The 23,185-nt window shown below is 48.0% G+C and overlaps 1 protein-coding gene across 7 annotated transcripts in view; it reads left to right on the top strand.

Moving 5' to 3' along the window:
• ZBTB16 (zinc finger and BTB domain containing 16) overlaps positions 1-23,185 on the top strand; it is a 194,182-nt gene that overhangs the window by 88,225 nt on the left and 82,772 nt on the right. For all 7 annotated transcript variants that reach the window (XM_081240187.1, XM_081240186.1, XM_081240184.1 and 4 more), the window contains exon 3: positions 6,655-6,752. In XM_081240187.1, the coding sequence (XP_081096313.1) occupies positions 6,655-6,752 (98 nt within the window). The remainder of the gene's footprint in view (positions 1-6,654; positions 6,753-23,185) is intronic.

Here is a 23,185-nt window from a genome sequence, read left to right as displayed (position 1 = left end):
CAGCTTGTCAAATGACTGTCCAATCTCAACATTTTAAAAAAGTGGGTAAAAGGATAATTTCCCTTATTTATGCCTTGAGAAAATGAACATGACCCATTTCCTAGCCAATATTAGAACTATTATTTTCTTTTTCTCCCTGGGGGTACCAGACCTTCTCTCTGAATCCAGGCAGTCTCAGGACTGGATTTCAGTCAAGTATCCCTTTGTCTTGGGGTGCTTGGTGGCTGCTTCACTAGCGGTAGCCTCTCATGGGTCTGCTCTGGCTGCCTGCATCTGTGCTGAGGGATTGGGAGGTGGAAATGGAGACTTGGTTCCTGTCCTCTAGGAACTTATAGTTTTGAAGAACTTATAAAGGGCTTAGTCCAGAATCAGGAACTTGGTACTCCAAGTAAGTACATAAGGAGAATGGTACTGGGTGTGATTGTTGACCCACGGGGACTGATATATGTCACTCACCGTTGGTGGCATTAAGAGATGCTCCTTGAGAAGGTACCATGTCACCCTTAGAAGGTAGGGAACATTCCCTGAGCATCCCAGATGTCCTGTGGATGACCTGCTCTGGCTTAGGGTGGAGGCCTCTAGTGGAACAGGCTGTGTTCAGAGGATTCCTTCGCCACAGAAAGGCATGTGGAGAAAGTACAGGAGGCTAGACCATGAATGGAAGCACCCTTCAGTCTCCCTGGAAGTTGCTTTTGGGGGTAAATCCCTGGTAACCTAATGGCATTTCATTCGTCTCTTCCTCTTAAAATTCAAGCCCAGAATGGCATTGACTATTTGGCCTTGCTCTTGTTATTCGAATTGAAGGTAAGTGGACATTGAAGGTACATTGTGAACTTAATGGTCTGGGGAAGAAGAGTGGGCCCGTTGCTGAAGTACATAGGCTTTTTCCTCTGTCAGTTCCGTTTCGACTCAGAGAGGTGAGCGAGGCCAGGTGAGGTTCTCTTACCACTGGGTTTAAGGGTTATTGACTGCTTTGAAGACAGAGCATTGTCAGAGCCTGTGAAGGGATCCTCCTCATACAGTGCCCACTTGGGGAGACACAGTAGCATGTCAGGGCCAGCGGGCAGGTCCTGATCAAGAGTGGGGCGAGAGGTTTGCACGGGGCTGTGTTCCCATGGTAAGTAGAGGGCCTCGGAGAGTACTGATTCCCATGGAGCAGCAGGCTTTTGAGAAAGTAGGATCATTTAGACCATCGTTGGGAGCTGACTCACAGACTCTCCTGTCTTGTCCTTGTCCTGAGTACCCCTAGAAGCACTGTATAAGTCAAGTTGATTGTCACGGGATCAGAAAGCAAAACATCAAGCATTGGGGTGACGTCTGCATGTGGGGCAGCTCAGACCAAGTAGAGGAGGTGAGTTGGAAGGACCTTCAGAGCTGCTGGAGCTGGAGTGTTGGTGGGGGCAGGGGATAGAGTCACTCAGGGTGAGAACAAAGAACACATTATCTCATAAAGGCCCTTCCTTACAGGATGGCTTCCCCACCGCATCTTTCCTCATGCAGAAGTGGGTAGTTCCTTCCACTCACTTTCCCTCATAACAGATCCTAGTTTTCAGGGCTGGTGTGGTGTGCTCAGCAAAACTCATAGGGCAGGCACTTCCATCTCCCCAGGGGCCCAGCGAAGACGGGCAGCCCTTGGGTTATTGGAACAGAATTCCCTCTCTAGACTTTCGTACCTATTGGTGTGTTCTCACTGCCATTTGTCTCCAGGCAGAGAACTTGGGAAGACATGGAACATTGGTGGTGCTGGGCCTTGAACCCCTCTCTCTCAGACAAACAGCGCTGCTGGCCCTTCTGGACTTCTCCCCTTAGTCTTTGGCTGTGTGGGTTACAGGAAGGCCTAGCTTCTCCTGCAGGGTGTAGTACAGAGGGCACCCCTTCGGGAACAGCTGTTGTAGTCAGCTGTGCCTGCAGGCTGAGGGTGGGGAGGATGGAGCCTGGCGTGAGTCTCTCCCTGCTGCCACTTTTTCTGCTGTTGTCTTCTTGCGGGCTGGGGAGACGAAGACGTATCCCGAGGGTGAGGTCGGTCTGAAGCTCGGGCTTTATGCGGCTATGAGGTTGCCATTGGCCTTCCTTGTGTGGACTTCGGGGGCACAGGATGAGGTTGGAGGCTGCCCATGAAACTCTTGTGCTTGGCCTAGTGTTCAGATGAGAGGGGGATGCCTGGACCCCACCTCAGATCGAGGAATTTCTTTAGCAGCATGGAGCAGTCGCTTCTAAACTAGGCCCTATAAATAAAAGGAGAGATAAACACGGCTTCTGCTACTGTATAGTTACAGTCTGAAGCAGATGAATTTTTATGAACTTTCAGCCTCACAGCAGCACGAAAGTGGTTTGAATGAGTGTGTAGCTTGCTAGCTTGGTTTTACTAGTGGGAGTTGTGTGGTTGAGAATCAGTGAGAAGGAATGTGTCCTTCCCTCCAGTTCCTTGTTAAAAGGTTCGTATCTGCTGAACTCTGATTTCCCAGCATGATTCAGTTCTCTTGAGACAATAGCTAGAAACCCATTAGAGGTTAATGTTTTCTTTGTCTTTTTGGACAAAATTGAGAACGTGTTACCTTCAGGATGAGTTTACCCAGTGGGCCAGGTGTGGTCGTAGTTGGGGAGCACCTGAGCCTGCTCCCCAAGAGTGGGTGGTGGGGCCCTGAAGCCTATGGGGAATGGACGTTCCTCTGAGTCCAGCATGGAGTTGCCTGGGCCATCTAGAACTGGGTTACTTTCAAAACAGTGTTCAACACTATTGCTTCTCAGAGAAGAGAGTGTGAAAACCAAGGCAGCGCATGTAGAAAGGTGCAAAGGTGTCCCCAGCTCTTCTCCTTTCCTGTGTTATCGTGGAGGCCGATGACCTCAGATGACCGTGAGTAGTTTGACCTTGTGAAAAGGCAGGGCCGGCCTGGGAAAATATGAGTGTGTGTGGTAAGGAAGAAGGAGGCGGACGGAATTTCCATTTTCATCAGAACGGGTTGCAGCGGCATAGTGTGGCAGCAGAGGTGGTAAGGGGTGGGGTCCAGGGTGACAGACCCTGAGTTCCTGCAGTTTGTACTTTCACTCTGGAAACCAGTTGCGATTCTGCTTCCACGTGGGCCATTCCACAGCCCGTGCCATAGAAAGTCTGTTGGTGGTCCTTGAATGCGCTCAGATTCTTCTCTGCCATTTCCCTTTGCTTTGACTTAGAAGTCTCTACCTCTTCACATCCATCCCTTGGTGTCTGAACAATAATGACAGGGATGGGTGAACCGGCACTGGGCTCAGTTGAGCTCCAGGCCTGTGAGGTGTTCCCTTTTTCTCTTCTGAACTTGGTGTGCTTTGCCCTGGTCCATCTGCCAGTGAGGCAGGACTTTGTCCTCAAACTACATGTGGGATCACTTGGATGCCATGCTTGCCTCTGGGAACCCATGCAGGGCACTGAGTTAGTGGGTCAGGTGCAAGGCAGTCTCCTTACCCCAAGGATTGGGCAGGAGAGGACACCCATGTCTCTGAAGGCTGCAAGATGCATAGCAGCAGAATGGTTCCAAAGAAAGGCTGGTCATGAGCTCTGGAAGTTTCTTTCACTGAAAGATCATAGGTGAGTAAAGGAGGGAACTCAGGTCATCTGGATTAGAAGGTTTTAAAATGAGTAGATATCTGAGAATGGGTGTCAGTTTTTTGCTTGGGCTGTCCTAGCCTGACTGCCCTGGTGTCGTGAGACATCACACAGTGGAACGTGGCTCAGAGAGATAATAGTGCCCCTCAGAGGAATTCCTTGGAGGCTGGGTAAAAGGACATGGGTAAGACTTTGGAATAATAAAGTTTTGACACCATGAGAAACCAGAACCTTAGATATCACCCATCACTTTACAGGTGAAAAAATGCAGACAGATCGTGATAGCATGATTTGTCTAAGGTCACAGAGCAAGTTAATGGCCAAGTGAGGACAAAAATCCAGGTCTTCTGGCTGCTCAACTGGCATCCTTCCCCGAATCCTGCTCCCTCTGTAGTAGAGGGCAAGAGTGCATCACCTTACACACCACGCCAATCCAGTTGGTCAAGAAAGCCACTGACACCAGTTGCCAGGCACATCCGTTTGCACCAAACCAAACCAAACAAAACAACAGTAGGGTTACCCAGAAAGTGTTCATCACGATGAAAGACTTGATCTGAAACCTGCAGGGGGAAGAGATGGGAGTCCAAGAGCCAGGGTGAGGATGCTTATCCTGGTGGTGACTGCTGAAACCTGAAGCCTGGCCACTCCAGTGTCCTTTGGGAAAACAAATCTGAGTGGGTGTTTGTCCTCGTCTTCCTCCTGACAGCCACCCCAGAGGTGGGCACCCCTGGAAGCTAAGAAAGCATTAGTGAAGGGACTTTCCTGGGGGTCCAGTGGTTAAGACTCCACGCTCCCAATGCAGAGGGCCCAGGTTTGATCCCTGGTCAGGGAACTAGATCCTGCGTGCCGCAACTGAAAGCTCCTGCGTGCTGCAGCAAAGATCCCATGTGCTGCAGCGAAGACCCAGCGCAGCCAAGTAAATAAATAAATATATATATATATAAAAAAAGCATTAGTGAAGAAAAAGATGGAGGTAAATAAGACTGGAACCCACATGCTGCCATCCACCTGACCTGACCATGAACTTGTGTACGAGGGTCACCTGTGGAACCACTTGTGAATAGAGCTTTTGCTGCTCCATGGAACAGCTCTTAGGAAAGCAAACCTTTGTCATTCCCAGGCAAGTGACGGGCGTACTCAGCTACAGTGTGTGCACATGCATGCGTGCACACACCACACAAACATGCCTGGGTACATATTTTAAACCATGCTTTGCCCAGAATGCTATTAGGACATGTCCCAGTGCCCAGCATTGTGAAATATGTTTAGGGTTGAGAATGTTCAGTGAAAATGTTCCGTACCGTTACTATTTCTCAATTGGGATGGATCAGCCTTGGCCGGGGATCAGATAACATGGGGGTGGGGTGCACGACAGTATCATGGATGAGGGTGTGTGTGTGCACTTGTGATTGAGAAATCATTTGTTGTCTTTGGCAAAGGGGTAAAGGGAAAGCAAGCAAACACGACTGGGATTGAGAAAGAGTTCTGTGAAGGGGACTGGGCCTGCTTACTGTCAGAAGCTGCACACGGTGGATCCCATATGCTGTCTTCAAGCCACTAGACTGGCACCCATCCCCATCCCGGGGCCCACAGGGCATTGACGCACCTCTGGGTTCCTGTGGGATTTGGAAGGTGCTGGCAGTGGGTGGCTTGGTTTAGTTCTGTGATCTGGACAGCAGATCCGGGCACCACTGGCTTGAGTGTATAATCCTCCCCTTCCCCACCTGCACTCATCTAATATCAGTACCGGCAGCCCTCCAGCCTTTGACTGTGGTTTTAACACATCAACATCCTGACTGCACTGGGCTGCTGGCTATAAGGGTGCCCACCTGCCGGCCCTATCGCCCTCAGCTCCTGCCTCTGGCTGCCACTGCCTGTCCCCTTCCTCAGGGCTGAGGCCCCTGGGGAGGCGGCAGGCAAGGCGCAGAGACAGGGTGGGGTGGATCCTGTATCTGGCAGAGGCATGGACAGGCCTGAGAACAGGAGCGTGGGTGGGAGGAAAGGCAGAGTTCTGGGTCAGATGGGCCCCCTGGCCAGCCCGCGACCCAGACTCTCCCAGCACCTCCCCACTAGCCGCCTGCTTCCCTGCCTCTGACCAGCTCTTTTGCTGGCTCCTGACTGAGTGGCGGGGTCTGGTGGGAAAGGCCCCAGGCTGGGAGTTGGGGTCGGAAGAGGGTTGCAGTCTGGGCCTGTGACCAGGGGTTACCAGGGCCTCTGTCTTCCTGGGGTGGTCATGGGTGCCAGGTTCACCTCACAGAATAAATGAGATAACGTACATGGAAGTTCTTTGGAAAGCCGAAACCGACGACTACCACCTTCTGTTTACAGAGTGATGTTACCTGGTTTCTTCAAACCTTTCATTCTGCCAGGGCTCATCCTCTGGCCAGACGTAGAGGGAAAACACTTTAACAGCTGGGCCTTTGGGGAAGGTTTTGTGTGTTGGAGAGTGACTGCAGTTTTGAGAACCTCTGGATGCCCCGAGAGAGGAGCATCTTTTGTCCACGAAGGCATCAGCTCACTAATAAGCTGCGATGTGCCAGTCACTGTGTGGGTGCTGGGCTGTGAGAGAGAAGGGGTACGGGGCAGCCCTCCCGGGTCAGTGGTCTCTTGGGGGAGCCAGGTATATGCACAGTGCAGCACAGTGAGGGCCGTGCTGCGAGTGAAGTAAGCAGAGGCACCTCTGCCTCCACGTATGGTTTGTGCTAGTTTGTGAGGATTATGTCTGTCTAACTGGCCTGGTGCTTCCTCTTTCCTCTCTCCACAATTGAATCTGATTTTTCTTCTTGGTCTATGTGCCAGTGGATGAAGAAGTAGGAAGTGCCCTATTCTTCTAGCCCTTGGACAAGACTGGGAGTAGATGCTTCCTTGGCAGCCTTCCACGGGAAAGGGGGCTTCCGGCTGTCATGGATCCAGGGATGTGTCTCCGTCAGTGCCCATCTCCAGCTCCCCTGCCCTCCATCTCCCTTCCTCCTGCTCACCTGCCACAGGCATGGCTGCAAAGCCCCCAGGTAGGGGTGGGCCTGCTTTCTGTCCAGCCAGAGCAGCAGCAACCTGTCTTTTCCTTTCCCCTACAGGAAGCTGCACAGTGGGATGAAGACGTACGGGTGTGAGCTCTGCGGAAAGCGGTTCCTGGATAGTTTGCGACTGAGAATGCACTTACTGGCTCATTCAGGTAGGCGAGGATGCCCTGACTGGCCTGTTGGAGCATGGGCACCCACCTCCTGCCCCCTTTCACCCCCACTCAGAGCATGGATATCCCCACTGCCAGCCGGGCCTTGGTCCACCTCATCCTGTGGATGCTCCCTCCAGGCTCCTGGAGCAAAAAGTCCATCCTGACCATGTGACCGTCTGGATGAACCCATCCTCCTGCTCTCCTGGGCTTCCTGGGGCTTCGTTGGTACCCAGTGCCCTGTGTGATCCACCTTCCAAAGTAGACTGCGGTTTCATTAGCAGAACAGTTGTGGAATTAGGTTCTCTCTGTCTAATGAATCTGACTATTGGGTTCACTAATTATACAGGAGCCTTTAATTAAATAGATATAGAAAGGTTGGAACACAAAGCTAGTTACAGCGTGCTGTCTTTTGCAAGTTAATTTTATCCAATTCTAGTGGGGTCGACTCGGCGGCTGCTGGTATTTTTGCTCGTGTTTGAGCAAAGCTTCTCTGTCCCATGAGGCGTGGAGAGGGGAAAAGCACTGACATGCAGCATGCCCAGGCGTTCTCGGTGGAGGGAAGGTTACAGCAGGTCCAGGGCTGCTGCTTCGAGGCCAAGCCGTCGCCTGGGTTCAGTTGCAGAGGCCACCGCACTTCCTTGCTGGGGCCAGTGTTCTTTTCCCTCTAATTCTCTTGCCTTTCCACCTTGGAGTCACGTTCTGGGGGAGAAGAGAGGGCTGTCTCCTTACTCGGTCTTGCTGTCTCCCGTCTAGTCCGTGGTCAGTGTCTGCTCTTCCTTTCCCATTTTGCCTCCAGCAAGTGGCCCTCCAGGCGGTTGGTGGTTCGAGTGTTTGTGAAACGAGCCTGCTTTGGGGTTGGGCCCGTCTCCATCTGTGTCACCTCGGGCAGGTCTGTCTTCTGCTCCCCCAGTTTCTGTATCTGTAAAGGGCAGGTGTTGCTAACTCACATCAGTTAGGTAACAGAATATATGACGAAGGCGTCTATAGTATACTCCTTACCATACGGTGGCTGCTTCTGCTTCCACCTCCCTCCCTTTCCCCAGTTCTGAAGTTGTCGTTCGGGAGCGTTCCCATCACCGTACTCCTGTTGAGGACAGTCTCGCTGCTTCCATCGCCTTGGTCATGGAAGTGCCATTCGGTAGCTTTGTAAATGCTTCCGCTCGCCACCGCCTCACTGCAGAGCCCCTGTGCCTCTGCGCTGCATGGGGTGCTGTTGCTCTCCCTGGCCTTCACTGCCCTTCGCCCAGTGCCCTAACGCCTCCTCACTTCCCAGTCTTCCCTCTTCCAGATCCAAACTTGGGCCGCACCGGGCCACTGTCTTTCTCGCTGTACCCCGTGTCTTTGTGTTCCCTTTCTCCTCCCCGTGGGGCCTCCCCTCCCCAACACCTGGCCCCTCAGAGCCATCCTCATCCCCCACCTGCCCCACGTTGGCCCGGAGTCCTGGGCCCAGGCGCTCCTGCGCTTGGCACCTGCTTGGTACCCGTGCACTCTTTTTAGTTTTATAACTTGCACCTCCAATCTTTTTGCTCCCCCTTCACCTTTGCAGGTTGTTCAGGGTTTAGTTGGGGGGGGGTTTCGTGAGCTGTCTGCCCACAGGTCAGCCACCCTCCCCCAGAGCAGAGTGTGTGTCTTCCATTTCATTGGCTCCCTGCTCCAGCCCCCTGTGTGGTCTCTGACTACGTGCCGTTGGACACTTCCACGTGGGTAGTACAGCTTGCGGTTAAAGCTTCCTCACCCTCTCGGTAACTCAGCCTGGTAAGCACCCTTTCTCCTTACTGTTTCCTTGAGTCTAGTGTACTAGCCAGACTCGTGTGCTTGTCGGTGTGCTCTGTGTGTGGACCAGCACAGCTTGCCTTCCAAGCTCTGTGGCTTTGTTCACCCCCTTCCCTCTGCGTGGAATAGCCCATCCCCAGTCTTCCCAGATCTTCCAGGGTCCCCTCCATGATGCCATCCTCAGCTGTTCCTCACCTCCAGCCAGAAGCAATTGAGCCTTCTCCTGGGGTCCATATTTTTTTATCCAAAGTTGTCTTTGGACCCAATCTTTCTTCTCTGTATTATCGTTATTAATGGAATTGCTTTATCTCCTCCTGCTTGGGAATCAGGGTTAGGAATTTGGGCATCTACCTCCTGACCATGTGACCTTGGGCAAAAAATGTCAACCCTCTGAGCTTCCAAACGGAAGGCTCCCGTTAGATGCTTTGCACTCTGCCCGACACACGATAGGCTCTCAGCAAATGTAACTTCCCTTTCCCTCTGTTCCCCTAATAGACTGGAATAAGCTACTTGGGGACAGGGTCTGTCCCCATTATGTGCAGCACATTACCTGGCACGTTATTGGAGTCTATAGATATTGGTTGAATGGATGACTGCAGCCTGGGAAGCCGGGCGACTCAAGGAAAGTCCAGTCTCCCACCGGGTCTCTTCTGCAATAGGAAGTGTTTAGACTGTGTCCCAGGGGTTCACTGGAGGGCATCCAGGAGCCCATTGGCTGAGTGTGAGTTAGCTGAGGTCTCCGTCGTGAAGCCCAACACTTCAGCAGTGTTGGTAGGGCCGGTGGGGTGGCAGAGAGAGGAGGAGCTGCTTACGCACATTCAGGGGGTGCAGTGCCCCCGCTTCTGACAAGATGAGTGACTTTGCACCACCCCATGACCGAGATGCTAGTTCAAGGTCCCACAGTCTTGTATGGGTACCCTGGCAGCTTTGGGAGCTGGGGCCTATTTTCTTAACTTTTCCTGTCTGTCCCTGAAGTCCGTGCAAATGATTTGTCCCTCTGAAATTCACTTGCCACTGCCCTTATAAAAGAGGATTCGGTGATGGGGGAGGTATGATGGGTCACAGCAGGGCCTTAATTCACCCTTGCAGATAGCTCATAGCCTGCTTCAACTCTTGATATTTCTGTGCTCTGTTTTTTCTTTCTCTGGTCCTATATATCTCTCCCCCCCTGTGCCAGGAAGGCTTGAAAATAAAGCAGCAACAAGGGCTTCATGAGGCTAGATCCCGAATTGTTTGCCCCCCTGTTAAACAGCAAAGGCCCTGAGGCCTCTAGAGAGACCTGACCATGTCAGGGAGGTGGGGTCAGAGGGCTGGGCCGGTGGTGCCAGGTCCTCTCCAGGATTCCAGTAGCAGAAGTTGGGTTTTACCTGTTCCAGTTCCTCCCCCAGTTGCACGATAACAGACCTTTGTGAGGTCTTAGAGGAGCCGTTTGATTAGATGACATGAGATTTTCTTGCTGCTCTGTTTTGAAGGCTCCATGCAGGGAGCCAACAGCCAGGATGGCCCCTGAGGGTCTGTAGTGCAGACCCACCTTACACAAGGTCACCAGGGGTTGGAGCAGCAGTGCAGAGCATCACGGAACAAGAGTTGCTCCACAGCCCTGGGGACTGTGTTTTAAAAAGGGGTCAGGCCGTGGTGAAGGGAGTCTGGGCTCTGGGTTGGGGTCAGGGAGCCCCTGGCTTCCCCTAAAGGTTGTCCCTGCCCAGGAGAGGCTCACTCCCGCTGTCTCTCCTTCTCCGCAGAGCTGCACGGGCTCCGCGCGCTTGCCACCCTACCCCCTTCTTGGCGAGCGTGGCCTGTGTTTGTTATTGTAGTTCTGGCGCTGGGCCAGGCCTGGCTGGGTGCCAGCCTTGTGGGTACAGTGTGTACAGTGAGTGCTGAGCCAAGTTTGTCATCATACACGATTAATTTTTTTTTTCTCATCTGGTAGGGGTGGGGTGAAGGAGGAGGAAAGGAGTTTCTCTGATGCTTGAGGACAGGCCTCAGTGAATTCTGCGGAGATATTATTTCTCAAAGGATAAAACGCTCTGGCGCACTCTCCCCCTGCCCCAGCTTTCCTCTTTCTCGAATTGTCTTCCTCCTGTCTTCCATGTTTCCCTATCCAAGGAAATCAACCTGTATAAGATCGACACTGTGAGGTCTTATTTTCAGTGACTGGAATACCAAATTTATACTCTTAAATCAGTTTTCATTGTGTTGAAATTGACAATTTGTTTAATTAGAAGTTTGCCCTGTAGGAGGCCCTTCTTAGAGACAATTCTCTTTCTCTCTCTTTTTTCTTTTTTTAAGACCCTAAATGGTAGTAGCGGAATGTTCAGCTTAATTGAAGTTTTGATTTCGATTTGAATGCGTTAACTAAACAAATGTTTATGAGACATACCTGATGATAACAATAAGTTTAAATTAAGGAACAATAACCTAACTCACTCAGTAATGAGATTGATCTGGCCAGACCCTGCATTCTCAGAGGTGCTTTGGGGATCAGGAGGTCTGAGCTTTGAGAAAGAGATTTGGGGTGAGAAAAGTGACCACTAGAACACTTTGCCAAGCTGCCCCTTCTGGAGCATGAATCTTGGGTGGAGGATAGTGCAGGGAGCCGGGGAAGAATCCCAGCCCCTCTGCATCCCCGGATCACTCTGAAGTCTCCTGCCCATCCCTTGTGGGAGCATCTGTGACCCTCTGTCTCTTTGTCACTCCTTGTTCTTACTCAAGAGAGCATCCTAGCTCTGGACGTCCATGCAGAAACCACAGACTCGGGCGATGACTCGAGTTGGTCCTGCGATTTGCTCGGGTAACGTTTCCCATTAGGTAGTATTTCCCACAGCTTGGCCTAATGTGCTGGTGGATTATAACTGAGCACACCCAGAACTGCTTGCCCCTATTTTTGCCTTGGCCGCATGCTATTTAGAGGCTTGCATATTTCTGCGGCCTGCTTCTGTTCTGGGACTGTCATTCATTTTTGGAGCCAGCAGATGCATCAGGCTCTGTGTACTTAACACTGGAGAACAGGCAGCACCCCCTACCCTCCGGGCGCTTATGTCTAGTAGGAGAGATGTTTGACTGTAAAGTTAGGATAAAAGAAGGTGGTGTGTGCTGAGTGCCAAGAAAGAGTTCTAGGAGGAGTTCAAGGAGGAAGGGGGTTCCTGGGAGAAGGTGGTAGAATGGATTTCTGAGAGCACCTGGTGAGGGCAGCCCACGCCGCCTGGGGTGATGTGCCGTGTAGCTGGGCCTGTAGGCTGGGCGTGGGGGGAGGGGGCAGGGTTTAGAAGGGAGGAGCCGGGCAAGATTGCAAGGTCTTCCAGTAGCAAAATGATTTGCATTTTACCTAGGGCACTCAAAAGCGCTGAAAGATTGGATAAGGAAAGGACACTTTCATTCCTCTGGAATAGAAAGGACTGTTGGGCTTCTTGATGCACACTAGGCTGGAGTATAGGGTGCATAAGACTCTTGGGGAAATGGCGTGACTGGCAGTCAGTCCTGGGGCGTGACTGGCAGTCAGTCCTAGGGCGGGGCTGGAGGGGGGAGTGGCCTGTGCCTCTTGCAGTGGTTAGGGGCACACAGCCTTTCTTTGGGGGGTCCCATCCTGCATGCTCACTCCTCCTCACCCTTCTCCAGGCACTGTGAGCCTTGGCTACTGAGAAACGCCCCGATACCAGACTCCTTGCCACAGTCAGAGCCACCAGGAAGGAACATGGTCTTTGGCTGACAGATCTCCTGATTCCAGCAGCAGCATGGTGTGCCAGGGCATATCATCTGGGGCCAGGTCACCGTCTGGCGGGGAAGAGGGCAGGAGGGGTTGGGGTCAGAAACCAGATTGGTTCTCTCATGCTGTCCCCTGATCAGATGGAAGAAACAAACTTTCACGAGATGTCAGAGATCTGTGGGTTGTACTTGTCCCCCTTGTTTTTTCTTTTGGGAACACTAAGCTTTGAGGTTCAGGGTCCTTCCTCCCAAAGACAGAGAACATGTGGGGGAACGAGGTAACTGGACTATGCCCTGTGACTGCGAGGCGGGGAGATGAGCTGGTCCCCGTGACGATGATGGAGAGGAATCTCAGGATGCAAAGATGGCTTCTCCTGACCTTGCAGCTTCTTCCTCTCACTCCCCTCTCTCTTCTCAGATCAGGCATCTGCTAAAAGCAAGAGACGGGTTATCCAGGCAGCTTGGAACCCGGGGTCCATTTGCTCCCTCTCTGCTCACTCCCTTCTTCTGGTTGGCTTTCTGCCATCAGGGTAAAACCAGGAGATAACCAAGAAGAAACTTCTCAGGACCTCAGCCTCACTCAGCATGCCTGCAGAGCTGGGCACGATGGAGGGTTTGGGTTAAGATGGCATGTGAGTGGCTCAGAGCCTGCCTTCCCCTTGGTCCTCTTGGGTGATGGGGGCACAGGAAGAGGGAAGAGAAGCTACGTTCCCCGGCTCTCTCTCCAGCACGCTCCCCTCTCTCCCTCCCTGCTCTGAACCTGGCCTGCTTCCCGAACTTTTTCCCAGAGTGGTGTCGTCACCGGCCTGCCGGCAGGTCTGGATGTTCTGCCAGCATTCCAGAGAGTTTATGATCGCTTGCAGATGTGCCTCCAAGAACACACTGTACCCAAAGCAGAAATTAACGCAGCCTTGACTGCTGTCCAAGCCCGTACACGGGAGAGACGAGAAAGAAAACAAAAACTGTTTAGTGCTGTTTATAAATTATATACTGGCTGATGAAAAATACATTTCTTCCCCCTCTCCTCCCCATTCCCCGCTCTCCTCCACCCCCGCCCCTTCTCCCTTTCTGCCTCAAGCCTAAAAGGAGACCAGAAGAATATGGCTTTGCCTTTTAGCTCCCGTTTTGGCGGAGAACCGAAACCCCGCTGCTGATTCACAGCCAGGGTATTTTTCCCCTTTACCTGATGAAATATACTGGTGTTTCCAGCCCAGATGGGGTGTTTTTGGTTTTGTTTTCTGGGTTGGTTTTTTTTTTTTTTTTTGGTCAAGGATGTTGTTTACAGCAAGTGACAGGTCCTGTGACGGCATTGGGTGCGATGCTGGCCCCGGGGCAGATAAAGCCCACCCATCTCCCCACCGCAGTCCTGCTGGAGGTGTGTGCCTGGGTCCCCCGGCCCTGAAGATGTCATGTGGGGCCAGCTGCACAGAGAAAGTTTGGAAAGTTCATCGCAGATCACTGTATTAAACAGTGTTTTCACCACTTCTCTCCCACCCCTTCACCTAGAGCCCTTGTGTGAAAAGGGGGTTCAAATCCACATGTCTCTCCCTCCATATGGTGCCTTAGCAGGGGTTTGGGAAGCTCGTGCATCTACCCCTCTGGAGCCCAGCCTCTCCCCCTAGGCTTGAGTCCCCCCTCCCAATTTATTCTATAAATTCATTTCCACATTATGTCTATCCATTTACATGGCTTTTGTGTTTTTTAATACTGCTAATGTTTATCATTTGCCCAACAGGCTCGACAGATTTTGCTTCCTGTAGAGCATCGAGGCTTTAGAGCCCCCTCGTTGCTAAGTAGCAGTCTCCCTGTACTGTAATGGGCTGATTTTGTATTCCGTTCAGCGCTGTATCTTATTTTTGTATGCAAGACAAAGTGTTTTGATGGAGGACGATTGCGGCAGTGTCTGGAGGCTGTTTGGAGTTTTATGGGCTGTACAGTACACTGTGTGCTCTCCGAACAGAGCACAGGCTGTTGAATTTTGGATTGGATTTGTCATTTTTCCCCCCTAAGAGAGGAGCCTGTCAGATAGAACATTAAGGGTGGAGGGAAGAAAGTGGAAATTATGTAATAACCTTCTTTCTCCCTCTGTTTCTCTCTCTCTGATTTTTCTATCCCAAAATAGGGTGGCTTCTCCCCCCCATACTCCCTTTTGTACCATAGGATTCTGTCGAGCAAGATAATGACGTTCCTGTCAGGAAATGAATGGCCCTTGAGAGATGGATGCTGGGACATCCCGTCTGTCTATCTGTTCTCCTGTTCTCTCTTTCCCTCTCTCTCGCTCCCACCGACCTTCTACATTCTGGGCTGCTTTGCTGGCCCTTATTTTTGTCTGAGGATGGACGGCTAACAAGGTTGCAGGGTAGGATGTTGGTGTGGGATCCACCCGAAGGTGATGACATTTTCTTATATCCGGGGTCTTCTCACCTTCCCGGATGTGCACCCTGCCAGGATTCCTAGGTGGTCCTCCCTTGCCCTCTTCTCTCCTCAGCCCTCGTGCCCTTGCTCTCTACCCAGGCTGTGCCCGGGTCGCAGTGTCCAGGGCTGTGCCCGATAGACCAGCTGCCTCCAGACCATGTAGTGATGGCTCTCTCTGCTGGCTGTTCTTCTCGGCGCTGTCTTCTGAGCTCTCTCTGGTGGCAGGTGTTTATTTTTCAGCTCTGCATTTCTCCTCGCTTCCATTTTTTCCCCAGTCTCCTTTCATGTCACTCCATCTCTTCGTCCCTGTCTTTGCATCTGTGTTGGCCTGGGCCTTTTCTCAATGCTCCTGTGCATTTCGTGTCTTCCTTCTTGTGTCTTCATTAGACGTTGTCTCCCTCCATCTTGGTTGGCCTTCTCTCTCACAGCTCCGAGTTTCTTAGCTTGGAAGTTGGGCGGTGGTTGAGGTGGGGAACAAATTGTTACTCTGTCCCAGAAGGCCTGGGGAGGACTCCAGAGTGCTCCCAGCACTCCTGTCCCTTGCCTCTCAGGGACCAGAGTGGGGCTTCTCTGGCTTGGTTCATGCTTTTCCTAGGTCCCTGGATGTTTTCTTAAGTTGAGCTGAGCATGGGCAAGTGGATGAGCAGGGTTAGGTTTTGCAAGATTCTTACTGGACTTTGCCACTAAAAAGTACACCTTGCTGGCATGGTGCTTTCAGAGGTCTGTACCATGCACCTGAGTACAGAGCCCACCAGGCACCTGGGAGAGTGTTCACCCCCACACCCCAGTGGCCTGGCATGGTGCCCGGCACATAGAAGGCTTTTGATGAGTACTTGTTGAATAAGGGAATACCCTGTTACTAAATTCTTTGTACTTCTGGGGAACATCTGGGTTTGGTGGGGCCTGAGGCTTCCACAATTTGCAGTGCCCACTCTCAGAAAAAGATTATGGGAGACTGGTTCAAGATGGTGCAGTAGAAGGACATGCGCTCACTCCCTCTTGCGAGAGCGCCAGAATCACAACTAACTGCTGGACAATCATCGACAGGAAGACACTGGAACTCACCAGAAAAGATACCCCACATCCAAAGACAAAGGAGAAGCCACAATGAGATGGTAGGAGGGGCGCAATCACAATAAAATCAAATCCCATAACTGCTGGGTGGGTGACTCACAAACTGGAGAACACTTATACCACAGAAGTCCATCCACTGGAGTGAAGGTTCTGAGCCTTACGTCAGGCTTCCCAACCTGGGGTTCCGGCAACGGGAGGAGGAATTGCCAGAGAATCAGACTTTGAAGCCTAGCGGGATTTGATTGCAGGATTTCAACAGGACTGGGGGAAACAGAGACTTCACTCTTTACGGCACACACAAAGTACTGTGCACATCATGACCCAGGGGGAAGGAGCAGTGACCCCATAGGAGACTGAACCAGACCTACCTGCTAGTGTTGGAGGGTCTCCTGCAGAGGCGGGGCGGGTGGCAGTGGCTCACCACAGGGACAAGGACACGGGCAGCAGAAGTTCTGGGAAGTACTCCTTGGCCTGAGCCCTCCTGCAGTCCACCATTAGCCCACCAAAGAGCCTCTAGGCTCCAGTGCTGGGTTGCCTCGGGCCAAACAGCCAACAGGGAGGGAACTCAGCCCCACCCATCAACAGACAAGCAGATTAAAGTTTTACTGAGCTCTGCCCACCAGAGCAACACCCAGCTCTACCCACCACCAGTCACTCCCATCAGGAAGCTTGCACAAGCCGCTTAGATCACCTCATCCACCAGAGGCAGACAGCAGAAGGAAGAAGAACTACAGTCCTGGAGCCTGTGGAATGAAAACGACATTCACAGAAAGATAGACAAAATGAAAAGTCAGACGACTATTACCAGATAAGGAACAAGATAAAACCCCACGAAAACAACAAAATGGATTGGAGATAGGCAACCTTCCAGAAAAAGAATTCAGAATAATGATAGTGAAGATGATCCAGGACCTTGGAAAAAGAATGGAGGCAAGGATCGAGAAGATGCAAGAAATGTTTAACAAAGACCCAGAAGAATTAAAGAACAAATAAACAGGGCTTCCCTGGTGGAGCAGTGGTTGGGAATCCACCTGCCAATGCAGGGGACATGGGTTCGATCCCTGGCCTGGGAAGATCCCACATGCCGTGGAGCAACTAAGCCCATGAGCCACAACTACTAAGCCTGCATTCTAGAGCCCGTGTGCCACAACACCTGAAGCCTGCACACCTAGAGCCCGTGCTCTGCAACAAGAGAAGCCACGACAATGAGAAGCCCGCGCACCGCTTGCTGCAACTAGAGAAAGCCCTCACACAGAATGAAGACCCAGCACGGCCAAAAATAAAAACAAAAACAAACCCAGCACGGCCAAAAATAAAAACAAAAACAAACAAACAAAAAAGGAGAACAAACAAACAGAGTTGAGCAATACAATAACTGAAATGAAAAATACACTAGAAGGAATCAATAGCAGAATAACTGAGGCAGAAAAACGTATAAGAGACCTGGAAGACAGAATGGTGGAATTCACTGCCGCCAAACAGAATAAAGAAAAAAGAATGAAAAGAAATGAAGACAGCCCAAGAAACCTCTGGGACAAAACTAAACGCACCAACATTCGCATTATAGGGGTCCCAGAAGGAGGAGAGAGGGAAATTACCTGAGAAAATATTTGAAGAGATTATAGTCAAAAACATCACTAACAGGGGAAAGGAAATAGCCACCCAAGTCCAGAAAGCACAGAGAGTCCCAGGCAGGATAAAGCCAAGGAGAAACACGCCTAGACACATAGTAATCAAATTGACAAAAATTTAAGATAAAGAAAAATTATTAAAAGCAGCAAGGGAATAATGACGAATAACATACCAGGGAACTCCCGTAAGGTTAACAGCTGATTTCTCAGCAGAAACTCTACAAGCCAGAAGGGAGTGGCACGATACATTTAAAGTGATGAAAGCGAAGAACCTACAACCAAGATTACTCTAGCTGCCAAAGATCTCATTCAGATTTGATGGAGAAATCAAACCTTTACAGACAAGCAAAAGCTAAGAGGATTCAGCACCATCAAACCAGCTCTACAGCAAATGCTAAAGGAACTTCTCTAAGTGGGAAACACAAGAGAAGAAAAAGAGCTACAAAAACAGAGCCCAAACAATTAAGAAAATGGTAATAGGAGCATACATATCAATAATTACCTTAAATGTGAAAGGATTAAATGCTCCAACCAAAAGACATAGGCGCACTGAATGGATACAAAAACAAGATCCATGTATATGCTGTCTACAAGAGACCCATTTCAGACCAAGGGACACATACAGACTGAAAGTGAGGGGATGGAAAAGGATATTCCATGCAATTGGAAATCAAAAGAAAGCTGGAGTAGCAATACTCCTATCACATAAAATAGACTTTAAAATAAAGAATGTTACAAGAGACAGGGAAGGACACTACATAATGATCAAGGGATCAATCCAAGAAGAAGATATAACAATTATAAATATATATGCACCCAACATAGGAGCACCTCAATACATAAGGCAAATACTAACAGCTATGAAAGAGGAAATCGACAGTAACACAATAATAGCGGGGGACTTTAACACCTCACTTACACCAAAAGATATATCGTCCAAACAGAAAATTAATAAGGAAACACAAGCTTTAAATGACACAATAGACCAGATAGATTTAACTGAAATTTATTTATTTATTTTAAATTTAATTTTATTCACTTTTTTATACAGCAGGTTCTTATTAGTTATCCATTTTATACATATTGCTATATATATATGTCAATCCCAGTCTCCCAATTCATCACATACACACACACACCCACTTTCCCCACTTGGTGTCCATACGTTTGTTCTCTACATCTGTGTCTGTTTCTTCTTGCAAACTCGTTTGTCTGTACCATTTTTCTAGGTTCCACATATATGCTTTAATATATGATATTTGTTTTTCTCTTTCTGACTTACTTCACTCTGTATGACAGTCTCTAGCTCCATCCACTTCTCTACAAATGACCCAATTTTGTTCCTTTCTATGGCTGAGTAATATTCCATTGTACATATGTACCACTTCTTCTTTATTCATTCGTCTGTCGATGGGCATTTAGGTTGTTTCCATGACCTGGCTATTGTAAATAGCACTGCAGTGAACATTGGGGTGCATGTGTCTTTTTGAATTATGGTTTCTCTGGGTATATGCCCAGTAGTGGGATTACTGGGTATTATGGTAATTCTATTTTTAGTTTTTTAAGGGACCTCCATACAGTTCTCCATAATGGCTCCATCAATTTACATTCCCACCAACAGTGCAAGAGGGTTCCCTTTTCTCCACACCCTCTTCAGCATTTACTGTTTGTAGATTTTTTGATGATGGCCATTCTGACAGGTGTGAGGTGATACCTCATTGTAGTTTTCATTTGCATTTCTCTAATGATTAGGGATGTTGAGCATTCTTTCACGTGTTTGTTGGCAATCTGTATATCTTCTTTGGAGAAATGTCTATTTAGGTCTTCTGCCCATTTTTGGATAGGTTTGTTATAGGGCTTTCCATCCAAAAACAGCATATTACAATTTCTTCTCAAGTGCACACAAAACATTCTCCAGGATAGATCACATCTTAGGTCACAAATCAAGCCTCGGTAAATTTAAGAAAACTGAAATCATATCAAGCATCTTTTTGGACCACAACACTATGAGATAAGAAATAAATTACAGGGAAAAAAACAGTAAAAAACACAAACACATGGAGGATAAACAATACATTACTAAATAACCAAAAGATTACTGAAGAAGTCAAAGAGGAAATCAAAAAACACCTGGAGGCAAATGACAATGAAGACACAACAATCCAAAACCTATGGGATGCAGCAAAAGCAGTTCCAAGAGGGAAGTTTATAGTAATACAATCCTACCTCAATAAACAAGAAAAATCTCAAATAAAAAAATCTAACCATACACATAAAGGAACAGAGAAAGAAGAACAAACAAAACCCAGAGTTAGTAGAAGGAAAGAAATCATAAAAATAAATGAAATAGAAACAAAACGATAGCAAAGATCAATTAAACTAAGCTGGTTCTTTGAGAAGATAAACAAAATTGATAAACCTTTAGCCAGACTCATCAAGAAAAAAGAGAGAAAGGACTCAAATCAATACAATTAGAAATGAAAAAGGAGAAGTTACAGCAGACACTGCAGAAATACAAAGCATCCTAAGAGACTACTACAAGCAACACTATATCAATAAAAAGGAAACCTGGAAGAAATGGACAAATTCTTGGAAAGGTATAACCTTCCAAGACTGAACCAGGAAGAAATAGAAAATATGAACAGACCAATCAGAAGTAATGAAATTGAAACTGTGATTAAAAGTCTTCCAACAAACCAAAGCCCAGGACCAGATGGTTTCACAGGTGAATTCTGTCAAACATTTAGAGAAGCTCTAACACCCATCCTTCTCAAACTCTTCCAAAAAATTGCAGAGGAAGGAACACTCCCGAACTCATTCTATGAGGCCACCATCACCCTGATACCAAAACCAGACAGAGATACTTCAAAAAAAGAAAATTACAGATCAATATCACTGACGAATATAGATACAAAAGTCCTCAACAAAATACTAGCAACAGAATCCACCAACACATTAAAAGGATCATACACCATGATCAAGTGGGATTTATCCCAGGGATGCAAGGCTTCTTCAATATATGCAAATCAATCAATGTGATACACCATATTAACAAACTGAACAATAAAAATCATGTGATCATCTCAATAGATGCAGAAAAAGCTTTTGACAAAATTCCGCACCCATTTATGATAAAAACTCTCCAGAAAGTGGGCATAGAGGGAATCTACCTCAACATAATAAAAGCCATATACGACAAACCCACAGCAAACATCATTGTCAATGGTGAAAAATTGAAAGCATTTCCTCTAAGACAAGGATGTCCACTGTCACCGCTATTACTCAACATAGTTTTGGAAGTCCTAGCCACAGCAATCAGAGAAGAACAAGAAATAAAAGTAATCCAAGTTGGAAAAGAAGAAGTAAAACTGTCACTGTTTGCAGATGATATGTTACTATACATAGATAATCCTGAAGATGCCACCAGAAAACTACTAGAGCTAATCAATGAGTTTGGTAAAGTTGCAGGATACAAAATTAATGTACAGAAGTCTCTTGCATTCCTATACACAAACAACAAAAGATCAGAAAGAGGAATTAAGGAAACAATCCCATTCACCACTGCAACAAAAAGAATAAAATACCTAGGAATACACCTACCTAAGGAGGTAAAAGACCTGTACTCAGAAAACTATAAGACACTGATGAAAGAAATCAAAGATGACACAAACAGATGGAGAGATATACCATGTTCTTGGATTGGAAGACTCAATATTGTGAAAATGCCTATACTCCCCAAAGCAATTTACAGACTCAGTGCAATCCCTATCAGATTGCCAATGGCATTTTTCACAGAACTAGAACAAAAAAAAATCTTAAAATTTGTATGGAGACAAAAGACTCTGAATAGCCAAAGCAATCTTGAGGGAAAAAAACGGAGCTGGAGGAATCAGACTCCCTGACTTCAGACTATGCTACAAAGCTACAGTAATCAAGACAATATGGTACTGGCACAAAAACAGAAATATAGACCAATGGAACAGAATAGAAAACCCAGAGATAAACCCACACACCTATGGTCAACTAATCTATGACAAAGGAGGCAAGGATATACAATGGAGAAAAGACAGTCTCTTCAATAAGTGGCGCTGGAAAAACTGGACAGTTACATGTAAAAGAATGAAATTAGAACACTCCCTAACACTATACACAAAAATAAACTCAAAATGGATTAAAAACCTAAATATAAGGCCAGACACTATAAAACTCTTGGAGGAAAACATAGGCAGAACACTCTTTGACATAAATCACAGCAAGATCTTTTTTGACTCACCTCCTAGAGTAATAGAAATATTAACAAAAATAAGCAAATGGGACCTAATGAAACTTAAAAGCTTTTGCACAGCAAAGGAAACTAGAAACAAGATGAAAAGACAACCCTCAGAATGGGAGAAAATATTTGCAAATGAATCAACGGACAAAGGATTAATCTCTAAAATATATAAACAGCTCATGCAGCTCAATATTAAAAAAACAAACAACCTAATCAAAAAATGGGCAGAAGACCTAAATAGACATCTCTCCAAAGAAGACATACAGATGGCCAAGAGGCACATGAAAAGCTGCTCAACATCACTAATTATTAAAGAAATGCAAATCAAAACTGCAATGAGGTATCACCTCACACTGGTTAGAATGGGCATCATCAGAAAATCTACAAACAACAAATGCTGGAGAGGGTGTGGAGAAAAGGGAACCCTCTTACACTGTTGGTGGGAATATAAATTGATACAGCCACTATAGAGAGAAGTATGGAGGTTCCTTAAAAAACTAAAAATAGAATTACCATAATACCTAGCAATCCCACTATGGGGCATATACCCAGAGAAAACCATGATTCAAAAAGACACATGCACCCCAATGTTCATTGCAGCACTATTTATAATAGCCAGGTCATGGAAGCAACCTAAATGCCCATCGACAGATGAATGGGTAAAGAAGAAGTGGTACATATATACAATGGAATATTACTCAACCGTAGAAAGGAACAAAATTGGGTCATTTGTAGAGAAGTGGATGGAGCTACGGACTGTCATACAGAGTGAAGTAAGTCAGAAAGAAAAACAGATATCGTATATTAACGCATATATGTGGAACCTAGAAAAATGGTACAGATGAACTGGTTTGCAAGGCAGAAATAGAGACAGATGTAGAGAACAAATGCATGGACACGAAGGAGGGAAAGTGGGGGGTGGGGGTGGGATGAACTGGGAGATTGGGCTTGACATGTATACACTAATATGTATAAAATAGATAAGTAATAAGAACCTGCTGTATAAAAATAAATAAAATTCAAAAACAAAAAAGAAAAAAATAAAAAGATTATGAATATCAAATGTGAGAGCCCCTCCCAGGGAATAGGCCCATGCAGTATCGGGGTGGGATGGGTGCTGAAGCTTCTGTTTTATGAGCTTCAGGAAGATGGGTCCTCCATAAACACCATGAAGAGCTGCCAGTTGAGGCCCCCAGAGTTGGAGCAACTGAATGGGGAAATTCAAGGCTAAGGATAGGATGATGACATCGGCCCTGCTCTGGGGACCCTCAGAGCATGGGGCAGCTGTGTTTGCAGGCCTCAGGTTTGCATTCTACAAGGGTCAGGACAAATCCTCCCGCTTTTGTTAAATTGCCATTGGTCCCATCAGACCTGGTGGATGCCTCTGTATTTCATTCCCTCTTCTCAATGAGCCTGTCTGGGAGCCACAGACCAACCCTAAGTCCCATCTCACCCAGAGACGCTAAGTAGATCAGTACACATGGCAGCATCCTGCCTGCACCCTGGCCTTCAGGGACTCTCAATGAGACAACATGGTAGCCACCCCTTTCCTAGGTGCTCCATCT

This window comes from Mesoplodon bidens, assembly GCF_964165515.1.
Source record: "Mesoplodon bidens genome assembly, chromosome: 7".
In the NCBI taxonomy this organism is placed as follows: Eukaryota; Metazoa; Chordata; class Mammalia; order Artiodactyla; family Ziphiidae; genus Mesoplodon; species Mesoplodon bidens.
Note: the sequence above shows the minus strand (reverse complement) of the source record. Positions and strands in the feature narration are given on the sequence as shown.